We start from the raw sequence: 14868 nt of genomic DNA, 5'->3' as shown, positions 1-14868 counted from the left end.
AATCCCTCGTCCTTTCGATGCCTTGTTGGATCCAGTCAGGGTCTTCATCATTTCCCAGCATTCCTTACGATACGTATCATTGAATAGAAAGAATACAACCGTATTGACAACACTGTTAGCCATGGCGAGGCATTCAACTATGTAAAACACTGTCATGTCATTGTGCACTTGCATTAAGATTTCTTCGTTGAAATGTACGATTATGCTATAGATATGGTAGGGACCCCAGCATATCCCGAACGCTACCACAACAGTAGCCAGCATTCGGATGGTTTTCTTTTTTGGGTCTGAAGTTAACTCTTGTTGATGTTGCTGGTGGTGGTGAGAGGAGTAGCTAAGAGCACGACGTAGCCATACTTTCCGTATGATACTGAAGTACGCCACAATCATTATCAACATCGGCAGCATGTATTCAAGGATGCTGAGGAGCAGAAGATAGGCCCGCGAGGCAACTCTATCTGCCCAGTATTCACCACAGAAATGGATCATTTGGAATTGTTTGTCTCTCCCACTTGAGAATTCCATGTGCATTGGCGTAGGAATAGCAATAACGAAGGAAACAATCCAAATGACCACGGAGATGACAAGAACAGCAACCTTTTGTAGACGTGGTTTTAATGGATGGAATATAACATAGTATCTGCAATAGAAATGAAAAGAATCAGATGTATAGCTTAATCATCTTTATACTCCACAAAGTCCTAGTTTTGCGCTTGAGGATATTATGCAACAATTTGCTCGTATACGTTAAACAACGGAGGGCTAGGTTCAATTAGTTTGTGTCCATAGACCAGAAAATTGTCTCTCAAACATCATATTTTAATATGTATCGCAACTTTTTGAAGAAGTTTGTAAAATAGAAACGTTTTGTCGCCTGTAGACTCTGTTCGATTCAGACTGAGGAATCATTTAGAGGAAATTGTTGCGTCTAATCCTCAAAATGCTAACTAATACTAATGATAATCTAAAGCGTGTACCTCTTTGTATTATTTTATATTATGTTCGTATCATTATATTGCCCTTAAGTAACCTGTAGGGGCAACATTTCAAGATAAAAGTTTCCGTGATTTGTCACAAATTAAGAAAATCGGATTGACTGAGTCTTATTTACACGAAGACTTGTTCTGGAAGTTATAAATTATTGTATTAACCGACTCCAAACAAACAAAACGCATGGGAAGTAATGTTACTACGTGGATTTTACGTTGGCGTTGCCCAACGGCTATGGGTAATCAAACAAGGACTGCACGCAATTCACCTTGTCGTATCCCATCAGAATGAGTGTCACATATAATTCTCATTCCGATTGACTTTTCATTTGAATAAGTAAGCGTCAAGGTTTATTTCCCTCCACTAGGAAACGTATCACGGCATAGTATGGGATGGGATGAATTATAGTGTTTCTCGTTTTTTCTTTTTTGTGTGTGTCTTTGTTGTGAGTAAAGTAGTACTTGCTGCAGTTGAATATATATATATGTGTGTGTGTGTGTGTGTGTGTGTGTGTGTGTCTGTCTGTCTGTCTGTCTGTCTGTCTTGTAAGATACAAATGACTTACTCGTTATGTCGTACACCCTGAACAGAATGGGATCAACTATTAGTGAACGCATTTTTTTGTAGCTGTATACATGATATGTGTAATCAAATTGACTTTTGGGTCCGAACCCAATCATCAGTGCCTTCAACGACGATCGTTATTTAACCCCTATTGCAATACGTATGGATAATATCGACCACTGATTGACAGGGTCAATGTCTAGTTTTTGGTATTTTAACTATATTGTGGTTGTTTGGTCGGAAATCGATCCTCCAGTTACAACTAGTACAGTTTTAACATGGTTACAGATTCAAATCTAGCTCCCGTTTAAGATTTAAACATGTCACTACACCATCTACGGATACTATCGACCACTAATTAACAGACAAATTTTCTTTTTATAAGTAACTGATCATGAGCAAGTTGCAGTGAATATATCGTTGGTTACTTGTTGAATAAAAACCATCCCAGTTGAAGCTACTTCTGCTTTAATGCCCGAAAATGATTTTGTTTTTAAAAAGACTCTCGGCTTGTGTTCAGTGTTATTGACTATTTCTGAAGTAAGCTTGTTACCAACAGGTATATAAGATGAACAGAACACATACGTTAATCACAGACAAGGAGTTTCCTCGAGCTTCTTTAATTGTATGTGCGTTAATATAGTAGTGTCCACCTTAAACTGTTTTAAATTAGAGCTCAGGTCACACGAAAACTTCACAATTTTCATGAAAATAAAACTTTGGGTCTACGTTTAACCGGTCATGTCTGATCAGAAACGTATCATCTCGTGGGTTAATAAATTCTCGTGTGATTATATTGCATGTTAAAGTTTCCTAGTACATGTCGCTGCTTGTAGATGCCGTTGTCTATCAGTCCTGAAGCTAGATACCGTAGTTCTGTTTAACTTTACATTAAGTCTTTAAATTTTACAGAAGTTTGGACTGCCGCTTATACTAGAATGCTTTGCTTTATTATTGCTGTATAGAAACACTTGGGGCAAAGCTGTTTCCGCTTTAGACGAACAGATCAGTGAGGCATTTAATGTTTTGTCAATTAACTGACGTAAAACGTCGATTACATTAAGTCTTTTATTACATACTTCATGTTACTCGATACAGTGATTTTGCCTTGCCCTATCGTGTAGTTCTTATATGGTACTACCAATATTATGAACAAATTGAAGAGTTACTGGGGAAAAAAACCAGTGCGTTTGCTTGCAGGAATGAAACTAGCCACAGCCGGTAACTTATCAAAGTATAAACACCACATGCAGGAGCTCGATCCAATGACTGTGTTTACTGGTAGAACACCACAAGCTATAACATTGAGTACGACTGTTACTGTTATATTATAACTTACAGATATCTAAACAAACTGATAAAGGCGACGTGTCAACCTAAATAAAAAAAACACCCATTGTTGTTTTTTATATCAGTTGTGTTGTTATTTTTACCTAAGTTTGTCTCAGTGTGTGTGAAGTCATTCCTTGCTTCAATTCATTCAAGCAAACGCACTGGTGCTTTTCTAGCGGGTTGTTTGTTTTGAACTACGTAGACGTGAAGGTGTTAGTACAAGAACATACTGTGCAAACTATGTAACACATATAACGTGGAAGATAAATATCATTATTACGTATTACTTATCAGATTGCATAGTTGTAATTAGTGGTATGGGAAGTTCTTTGCGTTGCGTTGATGATAATCCAGTCTCCTGTTCAACAAAATGTAATACCTCTATCATTGCGCTGTGATACACTCTTGAAATTGGCAAAGACAAAAGTTGGCTTTTGTCGGAAATTAATACAAGACAAAATTATTGGCAAAGTCAATATGTATTTGTTTCTACCGATTCCAAGATCATTGATATTGTTCAATGACAGGGGTATCAAACTTTATTTGACTTCAAAATAAAGCGTACATTGAAAGTGGAAATGGCTTTTATCATACATCACGGAAAGACATTTGCCAGGTTCAGGTTACGGCCAGATGAGGGTTAGAAATGCTGCTATTTACGAATAATTGTGTTATTTCAAATGTGTATCGTGAAAAGCGGTAGCGAGCTCAAGCTGGATGCAAAAGAAGGCGTTAAACAAATATTCCTGAAGGCCATAATCTGGTAGTGTGTAGGATGAAGTTATCACAATTCTTCTAATCCAGGGTATTGCACACAGCTCCCATTAGAACAACGGGATTGTAAGATTAGATTAGATTGGATTAGATTAGATTAAACAGAACCAATTTAACCTAACCTTTGTCAGAATGTTTCATATGAGCCACTTCTTTACTTAAACTATCATAGACTAAATCTGTTTGAAATCAAGGGTAATTGTGCTGTCCTTACTCTATTGCAAACAACCTGACCAGAGTCATAGTTTTTTCGATGAGACATTATACACCATTGATCATTTCCAACCCCCGAATCACAGAATAACCATTTGCACATGATATAATAAATATTCCATTATCAAGACAAATGATTCTCGGATGTTTTATTCCGTAAAGTGACGTTTCTACAAATGCCATTCTTTGAAACGTTGCCTGCCTGTCTTTTTAAAGATTATGAGAGCCATTGTCATAACAACATGTCCTAAAGAGAGCACTTACAAGTACTTACGTAAATTGTGCATCAATCCTACACGTTCGTTAAACAATCATGCATTCCAAACTTTACTGAGAAATACGGATTATCAATTTGGGAAGTAGCTTTAAAATCCACGCATGGCAATAAGCTATTCTTCTATAGAAAGCGAATTAGTGAACTTAGCAAACGTTCTCTCCACTAAGTCTGTGAACTCAGTTTAAAATTTAGTTATTTTGGATATGCCTAGACGTTCGCGAGAGAAGTCTCTCTCATCATGTGACTTAAACAACCAATAAGTTTCTCTACGCATGGTATATCCAAGTCCGTGAAAATACTAAATTTGAATTCTCAGGCAGTGTGGTAAGAATGGTTGCAGGAGGTAACAATGCTACCAGGCTGTTATCATTGAGATATGGAAACTTGATTTGCCGTTATTTTCTGTTAAATATACTAACCTTAATTGTGAGATTTCCCTGAAGAACCAATGTCAAATAGCATTATCCTCACCATTTTGTAATGCAAACTATATACTTTCTTCTGAACTAATATATTTGCATGTTGAGGTGTATTTTATTAATTGAATGATTATTCAAATGTTAGTGTATATTTTGTTTATTGATGAATTGTTTGAACACCTTTCAAACAGTGTTTTATTTCAAATATATTTTTCGGAAATGAAGGAAAATATGTACTCTCAATCATTCGTGCTTTGAACATAGGGAACGTTAATAACAAGTCTGGCAAACAATGTAAACTTCAACACAGTGTACAATATTAGGATTTATTGTGGCTGAGTATTTGACTCAAGTACCTGCAACAGAGAACTATTCAAAGCAAATATTGACAGAATGACGATTTGTCCTTATGGACGAAACTTTTGATATGATAACTTTTATTTCTACCTTTAGGGACACTGGACATTATGAAATTGTCTTGATTATATTGTTGTGTACTCGAATATTCCGTTCGTATCTGGTAAACTAAAGTGTTACTCACTGTTCTAGAATATTCTGCCAATTTTGGAATATTTCCATACAATAATTGCCTATAAAATATCATTATCTGAATGCAAAATGTGGGATACACCCAAAAGTACATTTATCTCTGTATTACCGTAGCTGTGTTCGATCGTATCGGAAGCCGTTGCATAAGGCCGATTACCGTACCCGACCCCATCTAGTTTTTCACTGCCGACCCTAAAACCTTTATTACGTATTCGAGAAAAAAATAATAAAATCGCAAAAAAAAGGTTAAATTTCAGGAGAAATAGTGGATGCGGAAACTTACATCAACTTAAAAAGTCAACATAGAACTGTTCTTCCAATCTGTAGCGTTTGTCAGGTTGATAGGAAGAAATAAATAACACAAAGGCCATATGGAAAACCTGAACTAGGCATTCACACATGAAAAAAGAATAAATAGATAAAATAAAAAATCTACCTATTTATCACATTTGCTCAGAAAATAAAACCCCAAAATTAGATCAGAAGGTGTTAGTTGTGTATTCTGTTGCAAGTAAACATTTTCATACGCCTGTACCATAAGTTTTCGCATTTAATTCAGAAATAAAACACGGTTGAGCGCAGATCACAGAGTGGAGCGTATGTCAGAGAAAAACAACGTTCACGCCATAGGAGATAGGTATGTCTATATTTGTTAGGTGTGTTGACATTGTAATCAAATGGTATGGCAGTTGAAGCTCGAAGCACTATGGTGTCGATGGAGGGTCATCCGCTACGTCTCCTCTTCAAATATAACACGTAACAGGAATACTACTCGACTACAGACACGTAAGCGAAGTATGGAAGCCTATAGGTAAATATACAGCCTACAGACGTAATGAAAATATGGAACCTGCTGTTATAACTACGATGATTATTAATGTCGGCAACGTCTGTATTTCTAGCTGTGTGTTCTTATATATGGGCTTCAGGGTTTTCAAGACAACGTGCCACCTACCGTCGAGACGAATGGCCGATTACCTCCGTTACTGTACTCGTGTCGAACGTATTAGAAACACTGTGAGTGAAATCTTGATTACGTCATCGACGACGGTTTTTTACTTTTCGTACGGTATTATAGCTTTGTCTGTCTGTCTGTCTGTCTGTCTGTCTGCATGCATGCATGCATATGTATGCATGCATGCATGTATGTATGTATGTATGTATGTATGTATGTATGTATGTATGTATGTATGTATGTATGTAGCATTTCCACTAGAGTTAAGAACATTATATACAAACATTTTAATATCTTACGTTCTAATAGAGTTACCAATTCATTATTTCCTGAAGTACCTTTAACAGCTTGGCGTCGTGATACCAGTCTTAGAGATATGGTGGTCCATACAGAACAACATAGATTTACTTGTATTAGTACTAACGTAGTGTATTGCATTACATGCCAGAAATGTGGGGTTTTTTTTATATATAGGTTCGACTGTACGTCGTCTTGGTGATCGCTTCCTGGAACATCTCCGTTTGACCAGACAAAAGAATCGTAACTATCCCGTATCTATGCATTTTATTACCAACGATCACAGTGTATCATATATGTCTATTTCAGGAATTTGTAAGGTTTCTGGCGATGAGAAACTATTGAGGTTGAAGGAAGAGGAAATCATTGTCCGTCTCGGAACACTGGAACCCCTTGGCATTGATAGATTATTCACGCCATTCCCAGTCTAATCACGCTTATTTTATATTCCAGGCGTGTTCTATTGGGTTCTATTTGGTGCGTGCGAATATTAGAACTTTTCACATGTATAACCGTTAATCACGCGCGGTTATCGTTCTGTTCCATAATATTCAGATATATTGAGGTGTTTACCTAATCTGTCTTGCATATAAATACCTTGAAAAAGAATTTTTATTCGAAACGTCGGATTACATATATTTATTCGGACTGTCTCACAAGTTCCTTCTGGATTTTTTCTCTGTATGTATGTATGTATGTATGTATGTATGTATGTATGTATGTATGTATGTATGTATGTATGTATGTATGTATAACACATGTGTTTTTGCGTTATATCTCAGTATCAATAATGCAACCGTATCGCTAACAATGCCGTCCTCTTTGATTTCTGCGTAAAGTAGTACACCGTTTCGTTGATGCAAACTGTTAATGCATCACAAAACCTCAATAATGAAAGGTACTATCAACTGAATTGTTCCATAACATTCAGATATATTGAGGTGTTTACCTAATCTGTCTTGCCTATAAATACCTTGAAAAAGAATTTGTATTCGAAACGTCGGAATACATCTATTCATTCGGACTGTCTCACAAGTTCCTTATGGATTTTTTCTCTGTATGTATGTATGTATGTATGTATGTATGTATGTATGTATGTATGTATATGTATGTGTTTATATGTATGTCTGTCTGTGTGTGTCTGTCTATTTTTCGACATGATATCTCAAACACTTGATACACAACTTCATGTCCTTATAGCTTTTAATTTTGATGAGACATGTATAATTAATCTCCATGGGTAATTAGGAACATACATCGATGATAACAGAGTGCCTGTGTCCTATTACGCTTATTGATGTAGCTTTTAATTTTGATGAGTCATTTACATAATTAGTGGTCCAATCAAGCGACTTGACACTTGTGGTAGCTCAGAATTTTCCATTTCGACAATGCTTGTTGGAAGGCATGCTTTTTTTTGCTCTTACGGAAGGCATGTAGTCTACATCTGGTTATCACTGTGTTCCACTTGCATGTATCATTCCAAACGGTGACAAATGTTTCCAAGCCTTCCATATCTAAATCATTGAAACTATACGTCACCTTTACTCCCTTTAGTCGTTAGACATGGTGGTCTATAGATAACATATATCAGAAGTCTTGTACACTTTCAATTCTTGTGTAAATGGTATGGCGGGGTAAAGTCACACGGCCTGAATCTGGCACAGTGGGAGCATACATGATAAACTTGGCAAACAAGCCTAATGGTGCGGTGCAGTCTTTTCCCGTTCTAAAGTGCGCGACTGTACACTATTTCACCCGCAACTCCCTCTCTAATTTCAACGGTACTCTCAGACATATGTTGCTACACAAATTATAAGGCAAATCTCACCAATGTACAGGGTTTTATGAAAAAATACATTTTTGACATTTTCGAATCGTAGAATTGCCACAGGCAAATTGTTGAATACCTCTTCTCATTGGTTCAGACATGATTAATATTTGGTGGAAGAAGATAACTGTAATTTACCTGTCTTTCAAAATATTTGAACGGAATATATAATGTTTTGAATATTTGGACATGCAAGATATTTGAACGGAAACTAAGGATAACAATCGCACCTGTTACAACTCCAAGATATTGAATTTTGCAAATTCATATCAATTATCTTTTGACATGTTTAAACTCTTTGTATTGAATAACTAATCTAGTTGGTGACTACTTGACATTGAAAAGTATGTTATTCACAGTACAAGTATTCGTACTTTTGCTATTTTGTAAAATTCAGAGTGTATGGCAAATGAATGAAGTCATAAAAGAAGGATGTACAAGTATACAGTATAGTGGCAAAATATGTGTGTGATCACGTTTACATTCAATAGTCATGATGATGTGGTATCGATTATGTAAAATCAATGACAAGTTACATATTATGCCTTTAGAATCTAATGTTTTACATTCAAGAACAGCGCAAGAAAAAGGTTATATTGTAATTACATTCTTATTGACATTTTCAATTTCTTCTCATTTTTTAACGACACGAATATGTTCAGACCAGTGAGTTTCCCAAAAAAAAAGCCGGTCAGTTAGATTAATGAAAATTTAAGAAAGTGTTCGAATTCTATGGCTAACAAAGTTACTGTAAAGTGAAACATTACAGGAAAACAAATAACGTGTTCATAAAAACGCCACACGGATATTTATAAAGTTTGGAAGGCAATCTTTGCGTCGTAATACGACGTGTGTATGTGTGTCATCTGCCAGTTGGCGTTTATGTATCGCTAGCGCTCTTTCCTGAAAATCTCGTATCACGTTAACTTCCAAACTTCGACCACTCTGAACGACTTTCTCACAAACTTAACAGTATATGCCAATTTAGTAAATTTCACTCTCCACTACTCGCGTGGTTCATGTTTTTCATCTGAAAAATAACCGTTATAATATTTTCCCGCATATGATACTGTATGGACCATGAATAAGACCGCTTCTGCAAAGACAACATATAACATGGCCCTCATCAGATAGTCGGCAAGCTCCTTAATTTTTCATGCACTTTGTTTCCCTTTTGCGTATGGAGATTATATTTACATGTACACTGTATTTTTTTTGTCAAGAACACGATGCTTTCTTTACATGGTTTTCTCTTTCAGTGTGTTTTTGATACATCTTTCAACTATAATGATTTTTTTATTCAGTTATCTCTGTCTTCACAAACATTATATGAGTGTAGATTTTATTTTTAATATGTTACATTTCATGTGAGACTTGGTAGGCATTATAATTACCCTCTCAATGATGGAATATTTTCAAATTCTAGTTTTATGTCTCTGTTCTTTGCAAATGTATAATTGGTCTGCTATGCAGTTGAATACAATTTCATTTATTACATTATATGTCACAACATATTCCATTTTCTGCTTGGTATTATTGTACGCTTTAGTCCTCAGCATCATGCTGTAAAATGCATGGTGAGTAGTACTATATAATAAGCTCATCGTCAGCTCAAAGTGCTTTATATTACGATGAATAACTATTCACACACTCAAAATACATCTTACTGGACATATTTTCATTTTTGCATGTAGACAAATCATCACATTGGAATGATTTAGTCATGCTGACATATTCCTCCTAAGGACTAAAGCGACGTTTTATGTACCAAGATAAGTCAGCATATCAGAGTTCAGCACGAGTTACACACAAGTTTTATCACGTTATTGTTTTGCACGCCCGACCAATTATACAAAATGACCTCAATCGTCAACAGGGAGGGATGGGCCGTCAAAGTGCGCTATCTCTTGTGCAAGTAACATTTGTACAGAGAGATAGTTAATTCGTCCATTAAGTTAACATATCGCGAGAAACTTGAAATCAGAACTCATTGGAGCAATATGTTTAACGTACTACAGACGCTCGATAGCGTAACGATAACGGGCCGCGCCAGGGTTTCACAATCGCTGCTGTAAAAAGTGTGGCGAGCACCGTAGCTTATTTCGTTATAACGTATAAATATCGTTATTATAGTGTATGTACACATACAGTCATGTAAATATTGCATGTTTTTCAAACACCTTAATCATATAGTGTGATCACTCGTTTTGCCACAACTTGATTTTAAAACACTCTTTTCAATTGAATAACGTTTGAGTACTCAGTCGCAAGAGCTAGAAATACTAGTGAAAGTAGAATTATAGTGCAAATATATAACACCAACTATTAAGGCATCTTCTTGAAAACACGTACAGCCAGAAGCCAAAGTGAATCAATACACGGGTGTACTGGTCTTTGGAGAGATTGCGCATTAGAACAACTATAATATCTTTTCCGAAAGAAAATCACAGGAATCGTATTACAGGATTATCAGATCTCCGGCACCGGGTACACTTTTTCATTAGATTTAAATCGAAATCTTCAGCTAACAATATTGTTTTCTGGCCTCAGCTGGCGTATTTAAAATATGTGATTTGATCTTTTAATCGATGGCACCAGAGCCGATTACCTCCAATACTTTAAATTTCCTTTCCAATATCAATTTGAAAATGTTTTATTTTAGTGTTTTCTTGCACTGGCAGCTGTACTACATGTAGATGTGATACATATTCAAGCAACTCGGAAATGTAATTTGACTAAAAAAAATAGATCGTTTTCGTGGTAACATGTAATGATTACTGTACTCGTGGAAATGTCTGTCAATGTGTATTTTAAAAGCGTTAATATAAAGCACTTACCTTTCAATGGCAATGGCAAGGAGGGTGTTTACAGAGACATATAGGGACACCACCTTGAGAGTCCCTACAAAAACACACATCCCTCCTCCAAAAATCCAGTCATGTACCAAATAATAGTATAAACTGAACGGTACACAGAATAACGCTACGACTGCGTCAGATATCGCCAAGCTCGCTATAAACAGATTGGTGACTGTTCGAAGTCGCTTCAGTCTGAGGATGGTGAAACACAAAAGTGAATTACCGAAGCCACACACCGTGATAACAAAAATGAGTATGACAGCGAGGACTACTTTAGCTGCAATATGCACATCGGGAAGGTAGTTATAATCGCCATAGTATTCACTGGTGTAGTCATCATCGGACTCAAAATCAAACCCTGGGTATGCTTCCATGAGCGTCGACCATCTTTGTACAGACGCGTTATGCCACTTCCCATTCATTCTAATATATAACAATGTCAGTTCTAGTTCAAATCTTGCGAACACTATACCGTATATGTCTAGAAGTCTAAATCGTTTCAAGTAATGAATCAGTGTGTGTAAATGTAGACAGATCCTGATATAAAGGACATACAAAAACTTTTCTTTATATATATACACACACAGCCTCCCTCACTTAACATAATCGTTGCATGTTTTAGTATAATTCAACAATCTCTGACGTCAGACCTCCTTTAACATAAATCTGAGACGTGTTTCATCAACCGCTTTCTATAGGAAGTGGAGATCAGTGAAGAATTGGTATCCTAGAGAAATGAAGTCTCACGTGAAGTCTTTTGACATTTAAAAGGAAATATTAATCTAGCAAAATGCAGATGGATGAAGTGAATCTTCCGACCATTATATATTTACACGTGCATGACTGGTAGCCAAGTTACGTAAATAATGTGTGTTTGTTAATGTGAGTGTGATGTGGCTTTACTTTCCAACCGTAATAGACTATCGTTGTGATGGTGACTATAACCATATTGTATCATTTATAATTCATGCATGATTGAAAAGCACATATACCACATATCATATTATCAACCTAACAAGGCAATAAATGGGATTTGAATCCTCTTTCTGATACGTGCTACCCTTCATATTCGTAGTTCTTTAAAGAGATTGGTATACTCCACTCCACTCATTTCCTTTTTATAATCATTTTTTTTTATTAATTCATGCGATCTCCCAGTTTCACTTTCACATGATTATTTCCTGTTTGTTTGTTTTTTTACCTGATTGACCTATATGTCCTACCTATCACAATTTGTTGTTTTGCACACTAGATGTATCTTTGCTACGTATACATTAATATATTTGCTATTTGAAATTTTCCTTAGCACGTTTTTGTCGTCTGCTGTTTGTTGTTAGGAAAGAAATAGTCTGGCAAGCCAAGCTGATACCAAGTATTTATCTTCAAGTTGATAGTACCTTTCATTATTGAGGTTTTGTGATGCATTAACAGTTTGCATCAACGATAACGGTGTACTACTTTACGCAGAAATCAAGGAGGACGGCATTGTTAGCGATACGGTTGCATTATTGATACTGAGATATAACGCAAAAACACATATGTTATACAGACAGACAGACAGACAGACAGACAGACAGACAGACAGACAGACAGACAGAAAGACAGACAGACAGACAGACAGACAGACAGACAGACAGACAGACAGACATACATACATACATACATACATACATACATACATACATACATACATACATACATACATACATACAAACATACATACATACATACATACATACATACATACATACATACATACATACATACATACATACAGAGAAAAAATCCAGAAGGAACTTGTGAGACAGTCCGAATAGATATATGTAATCCGACGTTTCGAATAAAAATTCTTTTTTCAAGGTATTTATATGCAAGACAGATTAGGTAAACGCCTCAATATATCTGAATGTTATGGAACAGAACGATAACCGCGAGTGATTAACGGTTATACGTGTGAAAAGTTCTAATATTCGCACGCACGCACCAAATAGAACCCAATAGAACACGCCTGAACTATAAAATAAGCGTGATTAGACTGGGAATGCCGTGAATAATCTATTAATTCCAAGGGGTTCCAGTGTTCCGAGATGCAAAATGATTTCCTCTTCCTTCAACCTCAATAGTTTCTCACCGCCAGAAAAAAGAAACCTTACAAATTCCTGAAATAGACATATCTGATACACTGTGATCGTTGGTAATAAAATACATAGATACGGGATAGTTACGATTCTTAGTCTGGTCATACGGATCGGAGATGTTCCAGGAAGCGATCACCAAGACGACGTATAGTCGAACCTATATATAAAAAACCACATTTCTGGCATGTAATGCAATACACTACGTTAGTACTAATACAAGTAAATCTACTCGTAGCAGCCACACAGGGCCAAAAACATTATTACTATTAATAATGAAACGACATGTACCACATCGAGTGCGATCACATGAAAATGAACCAGCATTAACTTCCAATCCATGGTGTTCTGTATGGACCACCATATCTCTAAGACTGGTATCACGACGCCAAGCTGTTAAAGGTACTTCAGGAAATAATGAATTGGTAACTCTATTAGAACGTAAGATATTAAAATGCTTGTATATAATGTTCTTAACTCTAGTGGAAAAGCTACATACATACATACATACATACATACATACATACATACATACATACATACATACACACACACATTCACAACTTATCAAACAATATACATAGGTTTTATCAATCTCCTATATAATTGATTGCCAGGTAAAGTAAACAGACGTACAGTATCTTCACGACTGATAGCAGGCAGCATAGAAAGGTTAGCCTGCAGTATAATCACATAAGAATTTATTAAACCACGAGATGATACGTTTCTGAGACATGACCCGTGAAACGAGGACCTAAAGTTTTATTCTCTTAAAAGGTGTCAAATCGCCTCTTGTCACCTCAGCTGTAATTTAAAACATTATTAAGTGAACAATACTATTATAACGTGTATTTATAATATGCATGAACTACTGCTGTCGGTAACAAATCTATCTTTAGAAAACGTCGATCAATGATATTGAACACAAGCCGATACTCTAGTAACTATAAAATCATTATGGGCAACATTCGTTTCATAGGCACACAAGAAAAAGGGGGAGCAAATTTCTCCCATTCGACACCTTGGAAGGAAATTTGCGGTTGCATTATTGATACTGAGATATAACGCAAAACACATGTGTTATACATACATACATACATACATACATACATACATATATACATACATACATACATACATACATACATACATACAAGGTGTGAAATCGCCTCTTGTCACCTTACACTAGTAGAAAAAATAGTACAGTTTACGACACTTTCCGTACTATAGTTCAGATTGAGTTCAATTCTGTACTTTTATGCTGATGAGGTGGACGTTTCTGTACTTTCCCATTAGCGCCTGTCTAATCGGATTATACTCGATCTGAAAAATAGTTCAGATTGCGAGTCGGAAGTGATTTGAATACATTTGCATTTAGTTCAGAATATATTCATGAGTTCACCCCCATAACCGGGCAGTAAACAAATGAATATTCAAATCTACCGTGCTTGCAATCAATACGTACATAAACGCTATACGTGTAGCTAGTGTATTCGATACATATGTATGTATATAAGCAGGCTTATGATATGAACTACATGGTTAGGACGTACGTAGATTGTAATATCACAGGGCTCATTTTGAAATAAATGTTCGTAGTACGCCTTTTCATTATGCACTACATACCGCCACCACTAAACGTGTTTCACATTTCTACGCGTTTGATGCATAGTA

At 36.0% G+C, this 14868-nt stretch overlaps 1 protein-coding gene across 1 annotated transcript in view; it reads right to left on the bottom strand.

Annotated features, from left to right (window-relative positions):
• The window catches only part of LOC144439144 (prokineticin receptor 2-like), an 11523-nt gene extending 90 nt beyond the window's left edge, over positions 1-11433 (bottom strand). The window contains exons 1-2 of the mRNA XM_078128413.1: positions 11039-11433; positions 1-640 (exon numbers count right to left, since the gene is read on the bottom strand). The exon at positions 1-640 is cut by the window's left edge and continues 90 nt beyond it. Coding sequence (XP_077984539.1) covers positions 1-640; positions 11039-11433 — 1035 coding nt within the window. The remainder of the gene's footprint in view (positions 641-11038) is intronic.
• Between the last annotated feature and the right edge of the window lie 3435 nt (positions 11434-14868).

This window comes from Glandiceps talaboti, chromosome 8 (genome assembly GCF_964340395.1).
Source record: "Glandiceps talaboti chromosome 8, keGlaTala1.1, whole genome shotgun sequence".
Lineage (NCBI taxonomy): Eukaryota > Metazoa > Hemichordata > Enteropneusta > Spengelidae > Glandiceps > Glandiceps talaboti.
The sequence above is the reverse complement of the archived record's forward strand: the minus strand, read 5'-3'. Positions and strand labels throughout refer to the sequence as shown.